At 45.7% G+C, this 23,581-nt stretch overlaps 1 protein-coding gene across 3 annotated transcripts in view; it reads left to right on the top strand.

The window, feature by feature from the left end:
* LOC118372276 (rho GTPase-activating protein 6-like) overlaps positions 1-23,581 on the top strand; it is an 83,102-nt gene that overhangs the window by 16,895 nt on the left and 42,626 nt on the right. Inside the window, exon 1 of one of the 3 annotated variants that reach the window (XM_052499244.1) lies at positions 17,470-17,861. The exons of the other annotated variants lie outside the window; for them this stretch is intronic. Within the exon in view, the coding sequence (XP_052355204.1) occupies positions 17,820-17,861 (42 nt within the window). The 5' untranslated portion in view covers positions 17,470-17,819. Of the gene's footprint in view, positions 1-17,469; positions 17,862-23,581 lie in introns of those variants that run through there. 3 annotated transcript variants of the gene reach the window in all.

Raw genomic sequence — 23,581 nt, 5'->3', positions numbered from 1 at the left:
AGCTGATTTGATAATTGATCATGTTCAGATTAAATTTCTAGTGCAATGTGTGTGTGTCTGCAGTGCTAGAACCGTGGAAAATGTATATGGGAGTTACATTGGCATCTACAGCTACGTGGTAGTTTGATTGTTGCTTAGGTTTGTATGTGAGGTCACACAAAAGTGCATTCGAGGAGACTATCCATCTGCAATAATTGGTTAACATATTCCAGATAAATAGTCTCTTCTCTGTGACAATCCGGACGAAAGGAGTGTCTCATTTGGAAATGTAACCCTTTAACTCCACCTAGTGGTATTCATTTCAATGTGGCTGAGTTGGGAGTTAAACTGGAACGCATCCAGAGTGCAAGAAACAAGATGGAATGTTGAGAAATAGGTGTAGGTTGCTGTGTTAACCAGACGGGGGTGCTATTGACTTCCCCATCCCTTGTTACAGCCTTACTCAAAGCCAGCTGAACAGAATGCTGAGTCTACAGCTGCAATGACATTTGGTGCAATCCAGCAGAACACAGTCAGTGTGAATGAGCTGAACTTCCGGGTGGCCTGTGGTTACAGCTGTGCCCAGCTGCCCCCCCCCCCCCCCCCTCCTCTGGCTAACCTGCCATGAATATCTCTCCCTGCTCAAACTTTGTGGTGGTAGTGACTCATTGGATTGTAACCCCTACACATGATCATGCTGTTACAACATAATATTATTGTATAAGAGTGTGAATTATGGTAATACTATGGCCAGAGAACAAAGTACTAATGAGTTACTCAGTGGTTATAGACATCATATCCAGGCATGGATCCTTTACACTACTGCTGTGTCCCTCCCCAGAAGCCTGGTGCTGTGACGTTACGTGTGTGTGTGTGTGTGTGTGTGTGTGTGTGTGTGTGTGTGTGTGTGTGTGTGTGTGTGTGTGTGTGTGTGTGTGTGTGTGTGTGTGTGTGTGTGTGTGTGTGTGTGTGTGTGTATGTGCGAGTGAGTGAGAGAATATGCGTGTATAAATGTGGTGTGTATCCTGGCCTCCAGATGTATGAGCAGTGTTGGGTAGTGATGGGAAAAGATCGCTACAGTTACATGTCGGGTTATTATTTTGATGATATATTGTATCTTTTTGACAATATTACAATATTATTTTTCAGCTAGTTGGCTGCAGCTGCACCAAAACGACAGTATTTTTTCTTCATAGCTTGTTCTTTTTAAATAGGGAGCCAATTCGTTGTCAGCACTTTTATTTTCATGACTGATAAAAACGTGTTTTCTCATGGCTCTGTCTCTTGTCCCTCTGCAGCAGACATATGGTGAGCAATATGTTTGTAACATCAAATCGCAATAAAATCACAGTTTTCAATACGTATCTTATCAGCACCTAAGTATCGTGATAATATCATATTGTGAGGTCCCTAATAATTCCCAGCCCTAGCATAGGGTCGAGTTCACCAGGGTTAGGGTTGAGTTCCCCAGGGTTAGGTTCGAGTTCCCCAGGGTTAGAGTTGTTCACCAGGGTTAGGGTCGAGTTCCCCAGGGTTAGGGTCGAGTTCTCCAGGGTTAGGGCCGAGGTCCCCAGTGTTAGAGTTGTTCTCCAGGGTTAGGGCCGAGTTCCCCAGGCTTAGAGTTGTTCACCAGGGTTAGAGTTGTTCACCAGGGTTAGGGTTGAGTTCACCAGGGTTAGGGCCGAGTTCCCCAGGGTTAGGGCCGAGGTCCCCAGGCTTAGAGTTGTTCACCAGGGTTAGAGTTGTTCCCCAGGGTTAGGGTTGAGTTCCCCAGGGTTAGAGTTGATCACCAGGGTTAGGGTCGAGTTCCCCAGGGTTAGGGTTGAGTTCACCAGGGTTAGGGTTGAGTTCACCAGGGTTAGGGTTGAGTTCCCCAGGGTTAGGGTTGAGTTCCCCAGGGTTAGAGTTGTTCACCAGGGTTAGGGTTGAGTTCACCAGGGTTAGTGTTTTTCACCAGGGTTTAGTGTTGAGTTCCCCAGGGTTAGAGTTGTTCACCAGGGTTAGGGTCGAGTTCCCCAGGGTTAGGGTTGAGTTCCCCAGGGTTAGAGTTGTTCACCAGGGTTAGGGTTGAGTTCCCCATGGTTAGAGTTGTTCACCAGGGTTAGGGTTGAGTTCACCAGGATTAGGGTTGAGTTCCCCACGGTTAGAGTTGTTCACCAGGGTTAGGGTTGAGTTCCCCAGGGTTAGAGTTGTTCACCAGGGTTAGGGTTGAGTTCACCAGGGTTAGGGTTGAGTTCCCCAGGGTTAGGGTCGAGTTCACCAGGGTTAGAGTTGTTCACCAGGGTTAGAGTTGTTCACCAGGGTTAGGGTTGAGTTCCCCAGGGTTAGAGTTGTTCACCAGGGTTAGGGTTGAGTTCACCAGGGTTAGGGTTGAGTTCCCCAGGGTTAGGGTCGAGTTCACCAGGGTTAGAGTTGTTCACCAGGGTTAGGGTCGAGTTCACCAGGGTTAGGGTTAAGTTCACCAGGGTTAGGGTTGAGTTCCCCAGGGTTAGGGTCGAGTTCCCCAGGGTTAGGTTCGAGTTACCCAGGCTTAGAGTTGTTCACCAGGGTTAGGGCCGAGTTCCCCAGGGTTAGGGCCGAGGTCCCCAGGCTTAGAGTTGTTCACCAGGGTTAGGACCGAGTTCCCCAGGCTTAGAGTTGTTCACCAGGGTTAGAGTTGTTCACCAGGGTTAGGGTTGAGTTCACCAGGGTTAGGGTCGAGTTCCTCAGGGTTAGGGTTGAGTTCACCAGGGTTAGGGTTGAGTTCACCAGGGTTAGGGTCGAGTTCCCCAGGGTTAGGTTCGAGTTACCCAGGCTTAGAGTTGTTCACCAGGGTTAGGGCCGAGTTCCCCAGGGTTAGGGCCGAGGTCCCCAGGCTTAGAGTTGTTCACAAGGGTTAGAGTTGTTCTCCAGGGTTAGAGTTGTTCACCAGGGTTAGGGCCGAGTTCCCCAGGGTTAGGGTCGAGTTCCCCAGGCTTAGAGTTGTTCACCAGGGTTAGGGCCGAGTTCCCCAGGCTTAGAGTTGTTCACCAGGGTTAGAGTTGTTCACCAGGGTTAGGGTTGAGTTCACCAGGGTTAGGGTCGAGTTCCTCAGGGTTAGGGTTGAGTTCACCAGGGTTAGGGTTGAGTTCACCAGGGTTAGGGTCGAGTTCCCCAGGGTTAGGGTCAAGTTCCTCAGGGTTAGGGTCGAGTTCACCAGGGTTAGGGTTGAGTTCACCAGGGTTAGTGTTTTTCACCAGGGTTAGTGTTTTCACCAGGGTTAGAGTTGTTCACCAGGGTTAGGGTTGAGTTCCCCAGGGTTAGAGTTGTTCACCAGGGTTAGGGTTGAGTTCACCATGGTTAGGGTTGAGTTCCCCATGGTTAAGGTCGAGTTCCCCAGGGTTAGAGTTGATCACCAGGGTTAGGGTCGAGTTCACCAGGGTTAGGGTTAAGTTCACCAGGGTTAGGGTTGAGTTCCCGAGGGTTAGGGTCGAGTTCCCCGGGGTTAGGGTCGAGTTCCCCAGGGTTAGGGCCGAGGTCCCCAGGGTTAGGGTCGAGTTCCCCAGGGTTAGAGTTGTTCACCAGGGTTAGGGTCAAGTTCCTCAGGGTTAGGGTTGAGTTCACCAGGGTTAGGGTTGAGTTCACCAGGGTTAGGGTTGAGTTCCCCAGGATTAGGGTTGAGTTCCCCAGGGTTAGAGTTGTTCACCAGGGTTAGGGTTGAGTTCACCAGGGTTAGGGTTGAGTTCCCCAGGGTTAGAGTTGTTCACCAGGGTTAGGGTTGAGTTCCCCAGGGTTAGAGTTGTTCACCAGGGTTAGGGTCGAGTTCCCCAGGGTTAGGGTTGAGTTCCCCAGGGTTAGAGTTGTTCACCAGGGTTAGGGTTGAGTTCCCCAGGGTTAGAGTTGTTCACCAGGGTTAGGGTTGAGTTCACCAGGGTTAGGGTTGAGTTCCCCAGGGTTAGGGTCGAGTTCACCAGGGTTAGAGTTGTTCACCAGGGTTAGGGTTGAGTTCACCAGGGTTAGGGTTGAGTTCCCCAGGGTTAGGGTAGTTCCCCAGGGTTAGGGCCAGGTCCCCAGGGTTAGAGTTGTTCACCAGGGTTAGAGGAGTTCCCCACGGTTAGGGCCGAGTTCCCCAGGGTTAGAGTTGTTCACCAGGGTTAGAGGAGTTCCCCATGGTTAGGGCCGAGGTCCCCAGGGTTAGGGTCGAGTTCCCCAAGGTTAGAGTTGTTTACCAGGGTTATGGTCGAGTTCCCCAAGGTTAGAGTTGTTTACTAGGGTTAGGGTCGAGTTCCCCAGGGTTAGAGTTGTTCACCAGGGTTAGGGCTGAGTTACCCAGGCTTATAGTTGTTCACCAGGGTTAGGGTTGACTTCTCCAGGGGTAGGGCCGAGGTCCCCAGGGTTAGAGTTGTTCACCAGGGTTAGGGTCGAGTTCCCCAGGCTTAGAGTTGTTCACCAGGGTTAGGGTCGAGTTACCCAGGCTTAGAGTTGTTCACCAGGGTTAGGGTTGACTTCCCCACGGTTAGGGCCGAGGTCCCCAGGGTTAGAGTTGTTCACCAGGGTTAGGGTCGAGTTCCCCAGGCTTAGAGTTGTTCACCAGGGTTAGGGTCGAGTTCCCCAGGCTTAGAGTTGTTCACCAGGGTTAGGGCTGAGTTACCCAGGCTTAGAGTTGTTCACCAGGGTTAGGGTTGACTTCCCCACGGTTAGGGCCGAGGTCCCCAGGGTTAGGGTCAAGTTCCCCAGGGTCAGGGTCAAGTTCCCCAGGGTTAGGGCCGAGGTCCCCAGGGTTAGAGTTGTTCACCAGGGTTAGGGTCGAGTTCCCCAGGCTTAGAGTTGTTCACCAGGGTTAGGGTCGAGTTCCCCACGGTTAGGGCTGAGGTCCCCAGGGTTAGGGTCGAGTTCCCCAGGCTTAGAGTTGTTCACCAGGGTTAGGGTTGAGTTCCCCAGGCTTAGAGTTGTTTACCAGGGTTAGGGTCGAGTTCCCCACGGTTAGGGCTGAGGTCCCCAGGGTTAGGGTCGAGTTCCCCAGGCTTAGAGTTGTTCACCAGGGTTAGGGTCGAGTTCCCCAGGCTTAGAGTTGTTCACCAGGGTTAGGGTCGAGTTCCCCACGGTTAGGGCTGAGGTCCCCAGGGTTAGGGTCGAGTTCCCCAGGCTTAGAGTTGTTCACCAGGGTTAGGGTCGAGTTCCCCACGGTTAGGGCTGAGGTCCCCAGGGTTAGGGTCGAGTTCCCCAGGCTTAGAGTTGTTCACCAGGGTTAGGGTTGAGTTCACCATGGGTGAATAGATGGTTACATGGGAGGACTGTAGGAGAGTGACTATTATTATTGCACAAATGAGCGGTGGAGGAGTCAGTTGAAACAGGAAGAGCAGGGGAGCTGAGGTAACAAACCGACAACCTTCAGTATGTTGTTTTACTAAAGCTGACGGAGGGCTACATTCTTATGTCAACATAGAAAAGAAGTGATATGGCACACTGCATGGTCTGGTCTGCAACCCTATAAAGGCGGTGCTTGAAATATGTAGTTGTTTTTCTTCGGATAGTGTATGGATGTGTCACCTTGCTGTATTGCATTGTATTCTAATACCCTTTCATTGTCCACATTTTCACCTCTCCTCCTCCAACCTTTTATCTCTCCCATTCCTCCTTTCATCTCTCTATCGTCCATCCCTCACTTTATTCAGATGACGTGTTCTCCTTAAGTCACAGGATGTGTCCCAAATGGCACCCTATTCCCTATATAGTGCACTACGTTTGACAAAAGCCTCATGGCCCCTTTTCCAAATGAATGCACTATATAGGGAATAGGCTGACATGTTGTCTCCATGTTAGTAGCTAATTAAATGGACGGCAGAAAGAAGCTGTCCTTTTGTTATCTTGGTTACAGAGATAAACATAGCGCCTGTGTCTATTCCTCTTTTTTTTATGCTGTTACAACATAATATTATTGTATAAGAGTGTGAATTATGTTAATGCTATGGCCAGAGAACAAAGTACTAATGAGTTACTCAGTGGGTATAGACATCATATCCAGGCATGGATCCTTTACCCTACTGCTGGGTCCCTTCCCAGAAGCCTGGTGCTGTGACGTTACGTATGTGTGTGTGTGTGTGAGTGAGTGTGTGAGTGAGTGAGTGAGTGAGTGAGTGAGTGAGTGAGTGAGTGAGTGAGTGAGTGAGTGAGAGAGAGAATGTGTGTGTATAAATGTGGTGTGTATCCTGGCCTCCAGATGTGAGAGCAGTGTAGGGTAGTGATGGGAAAAGATCGCTACAGTTACATGTCGGGATATTATTTGTGATAATATATTGTATCTTTTTGAAAACACCCTTTCATTGTCCACATTTTCCCCTCTCCAACCTTTTATCTCTCCCTTTCCTCCTTTCATCTCTCTATCGTCCATCCCTCACTTTATTCAGATGGCGTGTTCTCCTTAAGTCACAGGATGTGTCCCAAATGGCACCCTATTCCCTATATAGTGCACTACGTTTGACAAAAGCCCCATGGCCCCTTTTCCAAATGAATGCACTATATAGGGAATAGGCTGACATTTGGGACATACCCACAGACTCCATGTTAGTAGCTAATTAAATGGACGGCAGAAAGAAGCTGTCCTTTTATTATCTTGGTTACAGAGGTAAACATAGCGCCTGTGTCTATTCCTCTTTTCCCTCCCTCCCTCCCTCCCTCCCTCCTCCCTCCCTCCCTCCCTCCCTCCCTCCCTTGCACTCACACTGTTTTGGAAGGGATCATAGACCCTCGTCATACCAGAGCAGGGTCTGAAGAGCGCTGACGCACTTCAGTGTTCTGTGTGTGTGTGCGTATGCGTGTGTGTGTGTGTGTGTATGTGTGTTTTAGCAGTTGGATACACTTGATGATGTGCTCATGTTCTAGGCAAGTGTTTTATAAACCTTTAAATGCCCTTGTTATGATTTTAGAAAAGACTAGAGCCATAGATTGCTCTAGTGTCTAAAATGTCATCATTCTACCCAAAGCCCAGTGCACTGTGGGAATGTGTGCAGAATAAACACAATGAAAGAGTCCCCTTAGTGCCCACTTTACTGTGCCTAGTCTGCCTGGCTTTGTCCATGCTGCTGCTCCTGTCTCTCTCTGCTTCCACATCCCTTTGTCACGTTGTATCACTACACCCACACCCCACTAGCTCCCCTCAGACGAGAACAGTCTGCTGCTGGAATGAAGACATTACAGGAATAATCATTTTTCTTTCTGGCCCGCTCGGGAAACTCGAGCTGCCGCTGCAATGGAGGAGTATAAGGGAGAGAGGCAGACGGCTTCAGGGGTAGAGAGAGGAGAGGGAGGGGCAGGGAAGGAGTAGAGAGAGGAGGTTGTTACTACAGGGAAAGGACGCTGAGCTAAGGCTGAGTTCTCGTTATTCAAAAGTCAGAGTCATTTGAATCAAGACCCCCATGGGGTCAGTTACATTAAGAAGCCCAAATGATGGGTGAATTTCAATAATTTGAACGAAGGAAATACATTTGGGAGGCTTATTGAAACAAAGAGGGGAGGTTCTTGTGGTAAATCTAAACCAAAGAGGAGCCAACACTTTAACTAGGAGTCTAGATCATTATATTAAGACATTAGTCTCGGCTTTAATACGGCTCCTACTAATTTTCTGCAGAAGGCTGAATTCATTTGCCTGGCTACCCAAACTTGCTTAAGCCACACGTTAGTTTATTGTCCGCAATGAGTCTGGATCTGATCACCTTCCAGACGATTTCTAGAATGCAAACACATTCTAACCATTCTGATTGGTCCCAGAAACCGATGGGTTGGGCTAGATACTCTGATTGGTTAGAGCTGAGCCAATTGCAGATTACTTTGTTTTGTACAACACCCCGCTTTTTGACATCACCACAAACAACTTCAAAGATGGCAGTCTTAGACTGAAATATGGAGCGAACATAGGACAGTGGAAGAACTCCGTTTGAGTCGTCAATCAATGAATGAATCATAATTTGCCCTAAGCTGAACCTCAAAGCCCATGGGGTAGCGTGGGAAATGGAGTCCTAGGTAGAAGCTGCTCAGGCTGAGGCCCGTTTGAGAGCTGCGGTTGTCTGAAGCCACACCTGTGTCGGATTAGCTGAGCCAGCAGGGAGGACTTCCCTCTAATGGAGACTTAATAGGCTCTGAAATGACTTACTGCTGCTGCCGCTGTGTGAGGAGCAGAGCACTGTCTTACTGGGTTCAGTGTGACACTGTGCTGCACCCACAGATAGAGAGGCAGACAGAGAGGCAGACAGAGAGGCAGACAGAGAGGCAGACAGAGAGGCAGACAGACAGACAGACAGACAGACAGACAGACAGACAGACAGACAGACAGACAGACAGACAGACAGACAGACAAGCACACACACCACTGCATTCACACATTCCAAACGGTCCCTTCTCACCTCCTGTTCTTCTGTTTGCCGACAGACACAGCACATTTGGGTTAAACCTGTACTCCGTAGATTAGCAGCATGTGGGTTTGTCATCGTCACTGTGTTGCCAACACTGTTCCATTGTAGTGCAGCAGCAGAGCGACTAGAATATGCCCTCTACTGGCCAACACTGCTACCAACCAGCAGCCCAACATTCTTCTCTCAGGGGGCTGCCCATCCAAGTTTCTATAACTTAATAAACTCATCAGCCTGCTACTGTATGCTCATCTGCATGCTACTTCTATCATGTTGAATGAAACTGCTGATATTAGCCCACTATCACTTTCACACACACACACACACACACACACACACACACACACACACACACACACACACACACACACACACACACACACACACACACACACACACACACACACACACACACACACACACACACACACACACACACACACACACACACACACACACACACACACACACACACACACACACACACACACACACTTGGTGTCGGCTCACCCCTACAGAGCCAAGAGCAGCTGGAAGCTCTCAGAGCAGGAGGACACACACTGCTAACCTCTCACTGAGATCACACTCGTGGCGAGGGCCTGTGGTGCATTAAGACTCAGGGAAACGGACTGACCAGTGAGTGACCACTGTCCTCTATGTTGACCATCCACTCTGACTCAATAGATGGAGGGTTACAGGACATGGCTCTAAAAACCCTTTTCACACTATCATGCCAACCCCAACCATACTGTACGGTTCCAGGAACTATGGTAGTGTGAAAAGGGTAGACTAAGTGGTGAAATCCCAAAATATATATATTCATTGTGTTGCGTCCAACAAAAATATTTGATTCTCCATCTGATAATAATGTAACATTTCAGATGTGGTTAGGTCATCGGATGTTGCAATAGCCAAGCAACCTTAAACTGTACAATTTGCCTGATATTCGCTTTGCTATTGCGTACTCCCAACGGTGATATTGCCCACACACTCCTCTCTGCTTCCTCCTGCGTGTTTCACGGCTGCTGCCATGGCGACCATGGAGTGTTGTAAACATTTCTGGTGACCCTGTCTGTAGGAGGGTGAGTAGGTAGGGTAATCCAGAAGAAAGGTACTGAACTAAAGCCTCTGAGATGTCTCTATACTGCATGTTGTCCCACAGTGGTTACAGCATCTTTACATGTTCTATAAACCAGAACGTGGACCGCTTACACTCAGAGAATGTTAAAGACTCATATAAATAGCTTACAGTATAGGTATGTAGGCTGTAATGCACAGGGGTTACATTTGGTTGTGAGGAACAAGCATATTCACCTCCTTTGGCTATTATAGGGTCCAAATAAACCCCTCCAAAGTCTGAACGTGAATACCACCTTCTCAAGAATACCACCTTCTCAAGAATACCACCTTCTCAAGAATACCACCTCCAACTCACAATGTAACATCCACATCAGTTTGAACCATCTCTTGTGCTGTAGTTAGTTGAAGATCTCACCTCAGTGGGTTTTGTTGCAGTGCTAGAGGAGCCTGCTGGTTTGAGATGGAGGGAGGCTGGAGCTGAGGGGTGGCGCACATGGGGGAGTCTGGGTAGGATTCAAGATGCATTCCCGGGAGCTCCCAGGGAGGGCAACGGAGCCGGGATGGGATCTTTCTCCCCTCTTCCTCATTCCCTCCATCCCTCGCTCTCCCACAATTGCCTGCAAAAGCTCAAGTAGAAACGCAGCACGACTACACTTTTGGAAGGAGAGTCAATTCATGAGATAAACCTTTAGAATCATTCTCCAAAATGTAGTTTCAATTGTCAAATCCTCCGTGGGTTAGTGTAAATATTTACAGAACGTCTGGAAAAGTACAGTTAGGACCTAATGCTGCAAACAATGAATTCAATATTATTTACAGTAGAGTTACACAGACTGCCAATCGACTATATAAACAGTGGTGGTTTGTGTTCACTCATCATTAATGCCACGTGCTTCATACTATGGATATACAGTAGGACGTGTATAATACGATAATATGGTGTGTAGTGGGATTCCCCACAAGCTGATGTGTTTGCTTCAAAGGTCAGGTGAACAAGGTCATATACAACCAAACTATACTATTGGTAGGCTAAGATGAAATGTCATGAATGTTTTTGGGGGCTTTGAGAGTGTGTGAGTGTGTGTGTATATGTTGTAGTGGCCTAGTGTGGTGTAGGAGGTGAGATACCAATGTCTTGTTCCAGTCTACGTTATGTTTGACAATTAGGGCACTCTGACACAGAAGAGGTGGCATGAAACCAAAACGGAAAAATACACTCGGTGCTTGCCCTCTCTCTGCTTGCTCACGGTCCTTCTTCTAACACATACAATGACCCCGTCTTCACAGCTTGCAGACTGTGCTCTCAGAACCATGTGTTTAGAATCCAACATAAATATTTAGGACGAGAGCTCAAAATAATTGAAGCTTCTCGGTTGTGCGACAGATAAGGGTTTTGATGTGTTCAACATCTCAACTTTGTTGATTTGGCCGTTTTGAAATTAGACCAATGTGAAATAACAGCAAAAAAAAAGGGTTGTTCTCAGCTCTCAGTATACTATAGTGGGTTGTTCTCAGTATACTATAGTGGGTTGTTCTCAGCTCTCAGTATAATCTAGTGGGTTGTTCTCAACTCTCAGTATACTATAGTGGGTTGTTCTCAGCTCTCAGTATAATATAGTGGGTTGTTCTCAGCTCTCAGTATACTATAGTGGGTTGTTCTCAGCTCTCAGTATACTATAGCGGGTTGACTGGGTTGTGTTTCCTTTAGAGAGGATAGTCACGCCAGAACAGCCCTTCCAGACATTGTCACTGTACTTGTTCTGTTATGTCTACTGGGTTTGGGCTAGGTCAGGCTTCAGAGGCCCGGTGACCCTGTCAAGGCCAGCGGAGAGAGGGGAGAGACAAGGAGAGGGCTGGGGATGGGTGAGAGCATTCAGTGCATGTCCATGACCACGTACATGCATCTGTATTTGCTTGTGTGTGTGTGTGTGTGCGTGTGTGCGTGTGTGTGGATGCCGGTTGTCTCACTCTGGCTTTATTTCTGTCTGTGAGACCAATTCATAAGACCAAACGCTATGCTCAAGCTGCAATTTCCTAATGGACCAGAACACCTATGATCACACAATGACAGTACAGAGCAGACCGTGTACTACATCCACAACAGCGCAGGGCAATATAATCAGCTAATTTAAAGTAGCCATTCCTCTTCTTGCCTGTTTGCCCATTTAGACAACCCTCCTTTTGAGGGAGGACAATTAAGGGATATTTAGCTGTGCAGAAGAGGAGTCACTTGAGAGACATTAGCCGGTAGTGAGTCTGTGTTTTCTCTGGACATGCCATCTCTGATTACTGTAGGGTGAGACATTGGCTTTATTGAGGAGTAATTCATCAAGGAGCCCTCAAGCATCTCCCTCTTCTTAGACAGAGACACAGCATCACAGGAAGGTATTGGTGCCAACAGTAGCACTCAGATATAAGGGTTTAGGGAAAGGGAGAGAGGGGGATGGATGGAGGTAGGGATGTAGTCTAAAGTGGTTGATAATTGTAGTTTGTGTAATTCTACCAAATCATCTTCAAGTAAATACCATCTCTGTGAAACTGTCCGTACCAGATGCCCGTTGCTCTCTTTAGTCAAGTAACCCTCAGTCAGTCCTCTATCAGATTTAGTGTATGTTTCATGTGACAAACAATGTGACGCGTGACACTGACATTGTATGGACATTCGTAGCATTGTGCTGTCTCTTACATCTGGCAGGCCCCGACGCCATGGCAACAGTCGTCAACGGTGGTCAGTGGAAAACATTTAGGTGCGTAGGTGGAGGATGTCTGTCTCTGTCGCTGTGTAAAAGCAGCGTGAGCCGCACATCATATTTCCCTGTCTAGGTCTGGTTTACGCCTGCCTTCAGTTCCTCTGTTCCTCTGAGTCCGCATTGGTTTCTTCTGGACTATTGTTCCCCTTAAGGACAGTCTGACATTGAGACATTGAGGACACGTCGCAGAAGCTGAAAGTCCTCTCAAGCTACCTTTGAGGTCCTTAACAGCTCACACGAATGACATTCCAACTACCTAATTTGCCATGGTTTTAAAAGCCTCACAAAGCCAAGCCACAACAGAGACATTTCTTAAACTTTGTTGTGAGCTAAACGGGGAATAGATTACGCCATATTTTAAGTGCCGCTAAACAGGGAATACTTCATGTGAGTGGCTCTGTCTACATGTAAAACTTAAGGGGAGAAATAGAGCACAGTGTTATGCGTGTAGCCTGGTAAACGTCACTCCCAATCCGTCACAGGCCAACTTAATCCTAATTTTTACCATACCACTGTGCTAGAGAGTACAAGCTGTGCAGTTTTGCCAGAGAAGCCTAACTTCATGACGACATCACTGGGAGGCATGTGATGAAGTATAGCCAGCCGTCAGCAGACAGATATTCAGGCAAGAGGGTGTAACTAGGACACACTGACCCAAAAAAAGCACGCAAGCCTGGATTCCATCTCACTGCCATGGCCTTTTGTCTTCTGAAACACTTGGATTTGATTAGTGTTTTACTTCCTTCCTACTTTACTTTTAACTTTGAGTTTTTGAAAATAAATTCTGCCCATTTGAGCTTTAGCATAGCTCTTGAATAGCTCTTGGATGGGACAACTGGAGTAAACAATATGTATAGAAGTCCTGTTCACCCTCAGGACAGAAATGGATTCAGGGCAAGTGGTCGCTGTTGCCTGCTGATTGAAGCCTGGTGATTGAATCCAGCCCAGGGGGTGTTGTGTGTTTGGGATGGGGTGGATGCGAAGAAGGGTGTCTTAACCCTAACCCCTCTTCCTCTGCAAGAACTCATGTTCGTACAGTGGCGTTATCCGAGGTCCTTGAAGATGTCAGCGAGAGACACAGTGGTTAATAAGCGGCTGTTTTTTTCCCTTCTATTTTCCTCTCTGGAAAAGGGTCGAAACTGCATTCTCCAGCTTTGAGGTCATCACTCCAGGTCGCTTTGTGTCGCTCCCGCAGTAAAGTCGTTTATGTGTGTACCCAACCTTCAGCGTTCCCCCTCCCCACTTCTGTTCTTCGCTCTCACTTGTGTTCCCCAGATCTCTTCTCGTGCTTACCTCGTAAGATGGTGTTTTCACAGAGGAGAGCGTGAACTCAAATGAAATAAAAAACTGGGCAAACAAGTGCTGTAAGTTTGTCCAGGGTTAAATGTTATTATTTTTCTATTGCAGTGTTTCACTAGCTCTTTTCTTGTATCATGGGAGATATCCAGATGAGGAAAGAGAGTCACATAAACAAAACGAATCCACCAAACGATCACAGAAAGGGCAACAACAGAACTCGTGCAAGTATTTAATATCGAGTTTGATGTCACAACATCTATTTCTGTGAATGTTTATTAGACAGGTCTTGACCACTAATGGGATATTTTGTCATTTATTAGATTGTCGTAAATCCTTTTATGGGAGATTTTCCATACGATTCAGTGATATCAGTGCAGAGACATGTAGTCACTTGACTGGAGAAAGCAGGCACGTAGTAACTGAGCGATGTAAACATTTGCATTTTGCTCCACGCTCTGAGTTTATGATGACAGAAGCTATTAGGATGGCCTCAAATGAGTGCATTTCATTCTTTTGTAATTTTCCAGATGCATAGCCTGGGAGAAATAACTGAGGTAGTAAATCACTTCACACTGAATCAGGCATAGGAATAAACAATCCAAATACCAGTTATAAAAACAGACACATGGCAGACAGTAGAATATGTCAGGGTTATATATACAATAAGGTTTGAAGGTAAGACCCAGGTGCAGACAATATCGAAGTAACAAAAGTTTATTAAATCGAACACGGGCAGGCAGAGGTGCAGGACGGCAGGCAGGCTCAGGGTCAGGTCAGGCAGAAAGGTCAGAAACAGGCACTATAGACAGGACAGGAGCAAGGGGGAAAATGCTGGTAGGTCTGAATGAACAAAACGAACTGGCAACAGACAAACAGAGAACACAGGTATAAATACACAGGGGACAATGGTGAAGATGGGCGGCACCTGGAGGGGGGTGGAGACAATCATAAAGACAGGTGAAACAGATCAGGGTGTGACAATACACTGTATGTTGTGCTATAGTTGAGTCACAAAAAGCAATAGTCCATACAACCAATGTACACACAACCAGCAATAACAGAGGTGTGACGCATAACGGAGCATGTGAAGAAGAAATTAGTAATATTATTAGAAATGTGTGTGTTGGGGAGTAGTAACATTCCACATTCTGTCCAACTGTTAGTCTTTTTGTTATTCCCCTCTGAACCTTTTTCCTCTCATTGCCATGAATATTAATGACTTGACTATGAAATATGTCGACCATCAATAGGATCATTCTGTGCCAGAATCAACAGTGGAAAAATTAAGCACAGTGCTAAATACAATAACAAAAAATGTCCCTGCTGCTGAACATTAGCACAAGAAGCAGGTTAAAGGTTACAGAGAAAATCCCAAGGCTCAAGATTTATGTGCTCAAGATGACTCAGGTCAGATTGAATATGATGACTATCATGGTCCCATCTCGGAGCCTTACACTTTCAAATTGTTACTTTGTGAGGGAGGAAGCTGGGAGGGACCTGCACTTTTGAATTATTTCTCACTTGTTGGATTAGGCCTACACTTTGACGAGCTGTGAGTATATTGCAAGAAGAGCTCAGGATAATGTGCATGTTATATGTTTGTAGGCTTCAGTATGGACTCTTGGTTAGGTTGACATTTGCCAGACACGTTAATGAGGCATTTGTTCTACAGCAAGATGAAGATGGAATGTATAGTGTCGGGCATTCTCATCCTACTCACTAACTCACACAGCTGTGTGGGAACAGAATGAAGTGGATTGCTCAACGTAACATAGCAGTGGCCAGTTTGGAATCTGAACTGGCAACCTTTTCTCAATAGAAAGGTGTGGGAGCTTAAACATGTCTTCTGTTTCACTTAATAAACCACTGCTGCTAACCTTTTCTTTTTGATCAGCTTTCCTTGAGTTAAACTCTCTCACTGCCAGGGTTTGAACACTGAGAGCGCTGCTCGGTTGGGACAAACCGCTCCATGTTGTGTGATGGAACACATCTGGAGTTTTGGGATTTTCTGCCACGTTCCTTCCTCCTTCCTCCTCCTTCTCCCTCCTCTTCAGCACAGGCCGCTATGTCAGCGTGTCAGCTACAGTCACACCGGGACTATCAAACTACCCTTTTAGGAGACAAAGGATTTATCCAGGGGATCACAAAGTGGCTCCTTCAGATATGAACTCATGCTTACCCAGTGGAGTGAACTCAATGAGTTGGAAAGAATACATCTATAGTACTATGACCTATTCATTTTTAATTATCTATGTTTATTTCAGGGAGCAGGGTTGACCAAACTAACACGTTTCCCAGGTTCCATACTCAGATTGTAACAATGATGACGTCAGTTGATCGTGATCATGCACTTTGATATAGCTGTACTGTAGTGTAATGCAAACACCCTCCTTTCCTTTTAGTCAGCAGATTTCACTTTGCTGTGCCTCACACATTCTTTAGATGTTTACACGTCTCGTTCTGATTACACCGGTATTCAGCCTGTTAGTGTGTGTGTGTGTGTGTATGAATGTGCGTATAGCCTACATACCCTAATCATGTGCTGCATGTCATTTTCAACCGAGTCCCCTGAGGTTTAACCATGCCCCTGTGCTGGTACAGTATTAATGTCCCCTATAAGAGCTCATGAGTACATGAGTACATGAGAGACGGACAGTGAAGAAAGTTTCCCAATAAACCCTTGGCCAACTTGCCAATAGAGAGCAATGGAAATGGTTTGCATTAACTCAAGTGAATAGGAGTCTGGAAAATGTATTGTAAACCCCTCACAGGAGGCCAGTATTAGTCCCTGTGCACTGTGACCTGACAAAACCGCTTTATTTCATGTTTGTGTTTGTAGAAATTGCAGGCAAACCTTGGCCAGGATTGCTCAAGTCTGGTCTCACACAAAGCATTGCACAAACTCAGCAATGTCCCCCTGAAGCCCAAATTGACTTTTTCATTTATTTCTTTTATTTTTAGCCCCTAGTTCTCTTTAATATCCTTTTAACAGTAGTGTGACACATAGCCATCGTGCATAACTTTGAAGTCTGAGGGTCTCATCTATAGTCCCCCCCATCCCCACCGCAAACGATGTACAGAAGGGGTTTAGCGTAGTGGTGACGTCACAACACATTCATTTCCCTGCATCTTTGTAAGTTTCTGTAGAAGCAATGGGGTGAACTGTTTATTTTGAATCCAACTACACACCGCTGTGGCAACCATGCATAATAGAGCCTAATTGTACAACGGGAGGGTGACTGAGTAAACAGCCTATAACAGTTTGTTCCACTGATAGCGGGGAAGAAGAAATGGACCCCGGTTGCACTGGAAAAGGCACCTTTTCAATCGCCTATGTGTGCGTTTTGTAAATGTTTTTGGGGAACTCAGTCGGGCTCTCAACGGACTGACGAGAGTTAGAAAAGTAGTGCATCAGCAGTTTTCCACTTGTTATGTCAGTCACTCAATTAGCCCATGTCAGATAGCTTTTTACATGTTTTTTTATTGCTAGGTAAAGTAGTCTAGCCAGCTATATAGACCTTATATATAATAGGCCTAATCATCACCAGTTTACCTTACCTGACATGCAGGGCATCTGCTCAGGGCCCCATCCTCAACTGAATATACAATCGGTTTTCAGGGACAAGGTATCTTCAACCTAGCTATATGTTTTCCCCTGAAAACCGAATGTCAGTTCTTTTACAACCACTACATTAGGTTACAGGGGCCCTGGCCTCCAGTCATTCTCATACAGATATCATGAACATGGCATAAGTACTGGAAAAATGTATAGAACTGCAAGAAATGAGCTTTAAAATGGCAATAGTGTCTCACTACCCCATGGAAAAATGTGTAGAATTGCAGGAAATGCATTGTATCACTGCACAAAAAAAAATGCACGGGATATCTTTATGTTGTTGTTGCACTGGCCGTTCATCCCTTTCACTTTCTCCACTCGCTCTCCGTGTGCTCCCTTGAGGTGCCCCGCCTTTAGCCTCTCTCTCCTACTAGTTTCCTCTCTGTTCAGAACCGCGGCGCAGCTTCGCTAACTTCAGCAGTTGGTCCACTACAGAGCGGAGTAGCCAGCATGGAGCGGGAGCTGTTGCGCACTGACACTGCTGTCCTCCGTGGCATGCATAACCTCCAACCGTACAAGTGTTGTCCTATTCGGGGATTTTACTATTCAGCGTAAACCTGTTACAAGTGTTTTTTTTTTGTGTAGCTTTTTTCTTCAATCGAAACTGATGATACAGCGAGTGGTGAGGATATAAGGATTCCGTTACTTTTGGAGGGATTCGATGAACATTTATTTTCTTTCCTCGTTCACTTTTGGATAGGCTACTTTATATGTGGACACTTGTTCTGAATCATGGGCGACTCCGTATTCTTGGAGAGGCACAATGCTTACCTTGTAAGTATTCTGCGTTATGCTTATCTCTATACAGACTGTGGTTGGTCGCTGAGACATAGGCTTCCCCCTGTATTTGTTTATGTTAGAGGACAGAGATGGAAGGATATTGTTTCCTGAAAAGAAATGACTGACACATTGTGCAGCATCGACATGAATCCAGTCTATGTGCTATATGCACACTTGTTTTACTTCTTCCTCCAGGCAGTAGTGTTTTAGCCTCATCTCATTTCCGCTGCTATTCAAATTACCAACGAACCATGCCAACTAAAATATGTTAGTTTCACACACAATAGGCCATCCAGTGTCCTTCCCCGATGTCAAAACAGGAGAGGAGAGAGCCAGAGGCAGCTAAGGTCAGTGGTAGGCTGCCTCATGACTCTGGAGAGTTATGTGGCTGGCTGAGTGGATGTTACCACAGAGATGAAGAAAGAACAGTACAAGCAAAGCCATAAGTCTTCTTTTTCTCACTGTCAGCTCAGGGTTCGAGTGCAGTGAGTGCACTCAGGCTTCACATAGAGCTCTGAGCATAGAAAGCAACAGGTTTTGTGTAGCCTTTAATGCCCTGTGCTTTTGGAACCGCAGTGTTTCCAGTATTTCATGAACTGAACATGTTGTCATTTCCTACCATCAGCCCACAGTCTTCCCTCTTGTGCTAACTTCACATTCTATATCGCTTCTCATGAGAGAGAGAGAGAGAGAGAGAGAGAGAGAGAGAGAGAGAGAGAGAGAGAGAGAGAGAGAGTCTAATGATGCAATGGTCAGAGAGGCAGAGTAGAGGATAGCAAGAAACACACACACGCCTTACACCTGTCAGAATGTGTTGCATGTTTGCTTAATCCCAGCATGCATTAAGGGCTCATTCCAAAGTAACACGTGATTAGATAACCCTTCAGAAACAGGTTAATTTACACGTTTCGGGTATTTAAAAGATAGGGGGGTTACATAAAACATTATAGGAGCAATGACCCCATTGTGTTTTGATGCACCACAGAGGTGGTAGATAAGGACAAATCAAAATCCATGCTGTCGGTGATCACAGATAATACCTGAACTAATGCAACTATAGCCTCTTTAGCAATTGTGAGTGGTGTCTTTTGTTTACGTAGTGGAGTCTTAATCAAATCGTGGAGTGACAAAGAACTCTTCTGCTTGTAAATCCTCATGGGTGGTTAGATCAGCATTGCATGTTGCTGTCTTTCCCCTTGGAAATGAATCTACTGCCCACTGAGGCTGTTAGGGGGGTTGACTTCCCTTTATGAGCTATGTTTTTGAGGCGAAGACTCATAAAAGCGCAACCAAAGATTGAAAAACAATACAGATTTCTTTGGCTCCACTGGCCAACACTGTGGTCTCCCAACTGACATTTTTTCTTGAGGGGTATGAAATGTAGCGTGTATGAAAAGCCCATGCAAGTGTGTAGACTCTTAAGTTGTGGTATCACTCACACACAGTTTACTTAGATGAACAACATGTTCGCATCTCTCTCCCGAAATGAACTGGTCGTTCAACTTCCACTGTCTCTGGAGTTCTGAATGTCATGTGGACTGTAAGCAACACATTGCACATATCATATTGCAGAGTGCCTTGGTTTTCATTGTAACTATTTAAGCAGACTCCACCTAGCCTTAGACACAGGAACCTGAGTGCTGCTGCCTCGAGTGTGTAGGAGTGGTTTATGGTTGGCTGTTAGTAGTGAACTCTCTGGCATATCACTGCCGGGTAATATCACTGCCGAAGGATCCCAAAGTTGGAGACAAAGCGTGGAAAGAAGGATTAGGTCCGCATTAGCTTTCCCCATCAGCCTTCCAATAAACAAATTCCATATTCTGTCATTTTGTCCACTGTGTATAAATATTCCAGATTCCAGTGTCATACCGATTGGAGATATTGAGTATTTGAAGAGGAGAGAGAGCAGCACTATGCCGGTTGCCGAAGCATAAACGTTGAATCTGTCTGCTCTACTTGGCTCTTTGTTTTTATTTTACCTTTATTTAACTAGTTAAGTCAGTTAAGAACAAATTCTTATTTTCAATGACGGCCTAGGAACAGTGGGTTTACTGCCTGTTCAGGGGCAGAACGACAGATTTGTACCTTGTCAGCTTGGGGGTTTGAACTTGCAACCTTCCGGCTCTAACCACTAGGCTACCCTGCCGAAAGGTCCTTGAGCAAGGCACTTTACCCTAATTGCTCTTTACCCTAAGAGCGTCTGCTAAATGACACAAATGTAAAAAATGATCAGATGCCACTGGATTGGTTTTCACCGAGGTTGGTCTCCCCTTTGTTCCGGACCATTCCCAGACGGGTGTTATTACATGGTTGTTATCTAATGTGTTCGGATTCTTTCTTCCAATGCTTTTGTCTTGGTGGAGTTTGAGGATCCATGATGGATTCTCTCTTCCTCATTTGGCCAAACATCTGCTGCCTGCTTCCTCCTTGACTAAAATGGTGATGTGTTGATGTCATCTGGTGGCTGGTTTTAGTGTCAGGGCATTACACAGGATGGCACGTGCTTGTGGCATGGTTAGAGGAAGTGACGTCAACCTCAACTGCCACTCACTCTGCTGAGGCTGGATCCTGCTACTCCGGCTTGTATCACTGTTGTACGAAAGCTGCATCTTTACTCTCCCCTGGCTCTCCAATGTGTCCTTTAACCTTTTACTGCAGTGGGGTAACTCAGGGTCACACAGAGTGTTTCTTGGTAGTCTTAAACAGATCTACTTTATACCAAAAGTATACACCTCACACACATGGTTATGGGCTTAATAAAAGAATACACCTGTACCACGTCAGATAGAGTTGAAATGTGTAACATTTTGAGTTTGCATCCCAATATTACATGTTATATACATCACAGAAGACTGAAATATAACAACATTGTTTGACATAGAAACATAAACATTTTTTGAAATAGTTATTAATTTAGAAAAATATGAATAACATTCCACCCATGAGGCCACTAGAGGGCGCTTTGGTCATATGACTGCAGGAAATGGGTACAGATTTGGTACATTGTGTGATGTAGCAACAGACCTATTGTCTACTGTGTGCATGTGACTGACTCAGAGAGAGGAAGCAGACAGAAAGTCAGACACGTTGACTACAGATTGGATTGTTTAATTGTTGATTAATTGAATGACTGATGACATACGTGCTGGTGTTGTCAGCTGACCTTCAAAAGACTTCTGTATCACAGTGGCTGGGCCTCTGTCTCTGTCCCCCTGTCCACATGCTCTCACTTGCCCTCCTGCCTCTCCCCCTAACTGAGGCATCACTGGCCAAAAGGAACCTGCATCCACCCTTTTCCCTATCCTGGAGACACTCAGAGAGCCTCGTCAGTGGGCCAAGTACCTGCCCAAACAGGCTCCAAATTCCTTTCATTGTTCTAGTACTAAGTAGATGTTTCATAACGGGGTCTGGTCTGACCCCCGTACCTGTTTTCCGCTCACCTTGTCCTTGTTGTTTCCTGAAGGCTGTTTGCTTTGGCCCAACCACAACCACTCCCTCTGCAAATAGGACTCAGGTGATCGGCCGCACAAAGAAGGCTGTTTCAAGGCACCTGACTCCATGATTAAATCAAATCAAATCAAATGTATTTTTATAGCCCTTCGTACATCAGCTGATATCTCAAAGTGCTGTACAGAAACTCAGCCTAAACCCCAAACAGCAAGCGATGCAGGTATAGAAGCACGGTGGCTAGGAAAAACTCCCTAGAAAGGCCAAAACCTAGGAAGAAACCTAGAGAGGAACCAGGCTATGTGGGGTGGCCAGTCCTCTTCTGGCTGTGCCGGGTGGAGATTATAACAGAACATGGCAAGGATCCTATGGCCTCCTGGATGTTGGCCAGTTCCAACAGTTTTTGAGTAGATTTCTATTGATTCTGATTGAGTTAGAGCTGTTCTAGTTCTAACATATCTATTTCTATCAAGGCTTTACATTTTTTCAGTTACCGGCAATTTCAGTGATTTCAGCCAACATAGTTAAACTAATGATACAGTATAACACGTTGTATTGGACTCTGAGGAAACAGATTCAGTGTGTTGGATCTCTACTTACGGTTCTGTAATCTCACCAGAACCTCACATATAAATACAAGGAATAAGCTGTACTGTTTAATATCATTTTCAAAAAACATTTGAAGAGGTCAGAGCGATTTCTTATTTTATTTATCTCTTGATTTGAGTAGTATTGTAGGATTAAAACCGCCGTAACAGCCCAATGGGGCTGACATGTTGGACGTTAAAATCGGATGCAGTTATTTTGTTCCAGTGCCCATTTAGCCTGGGACTGGAAAATCTTGTGGTGTTACAGAGGTCACAGGGTCAAAAGGTGAGACAGGGGTCAGCACATCTCTGTCATCTGATTAACTTTTCTGATATGTCTCTCTGTGTTAGGTCAAAGGTCATGGAGCTCACTGAACTGCAGTCAAGGAAATGTTCAGGATCGGGGGAGTGTGGCTAGGCTAACTCAACCACCCAGGGGAGAGGAACATTCAAAGAAAAAGCTTATGCAGCTACACTGAAAAACTTAGATGATGTTGGAAAAATAGTGGGATATGCTTCCGATGGAAATAGTGTCCAAATGAACTCTGCAAGATTCCCTGCTTCCCTGTAAATTCCTTTTGATGATGTAGATATAAAAAGCTTTTTATATATTTTTCCCTGATCAAAAACCTGGAACTCCTTGACAAATTCATGTTCTTTGCTTACATGGAGCCAATTTCCTGCAGCGCCCAAGACACTTACAATTGAATGGATAGAAAGGACATTCCCACTTGATTTCACATGGACACTTGAATGCTCAGAAGAGTTATAGTTCCAAGAGCGAACGAACATAGCACTTTATTTTAGACTGTAAAGTGAGTGTAATGGTTCTACGTTCAATTTCTATTCCTGGAAACAGAAGCACTGCCAATCTAGATGATGAAGAGCACATATTCTACCATATAAGGAGAATTCTGCAGACTACTTATTCACAGAAGGTTACAGGCCTAAGAGGGCTTGTGCTGATTTTATGTATAAACGGGTGTCTATGCTTGAGTGCTCGTGTGAGTGAATGTGTGTGTGTGTTGTGGCGTTCACAGGTCTGTGTATGGGTGGCCATAGTTAATTCAAGCCTAGTGTGTGACCTCTTAGCTCATGCTGATGTGGCCTGTGACACTTTGCTTCTTGAAAGTCCAGTATCGTGAAAATGTGACAGCTGACATGCAAAACATTTCGGGACTGTATCAACAGTGGACTAATGAAACAAAAAAAACAACAAAAAAAAAAAAATATATATATAATATATATCGTTTTTGAGTAGATTTTTCCTTTAAGAGTAGATTGTTTCCATGCTGAGGTGAGGAATGTCAGGCCGACAAGTGTGTCTACACATACAACTACGCATACAACACCGGCACACACACAGGCACACACACAGGCACACACACACACACACACACACACACACACACACACACACACACACACACACACACACACACACACACACACACACACACACACACACACACACACACACACACACACACACACACACACACACACACACACACGCACCTCATCATCATACACGGAGGCCGAACGAGGTTAAGCATCACTGATTAGTGAATTTTCAACTACACTGAAATTCCACTCAATATGTTATATTTTCCACATCAAAGCTCTTACATCAGGATGACATTCCTCCTCATTACAGCTGAATTACTGCACCCTTCACTT

This window comes from Oncorhynchus keta, chromosome 37 (genome assembly GCF_023373465.1).
Source record: "Oncorhynchus keta strain PuntledgeMale-10-30-2019 chromosome 37, Oket_V2, whole genome shotgun sequence".
NCBI classification, from domain to species: domain Eukaryota; kingdom Metazoa; phylum Chordata; class Actinopteri; order Salmoniformes; family Salmonidae; genus Oncorhynchus; species Oncorhynchus keta.
The sequence above is the reverse complement of the archived record's forward strand: the minus strand, read 5'-3'. Positions and strand labels throughout refer to the sequence as shown.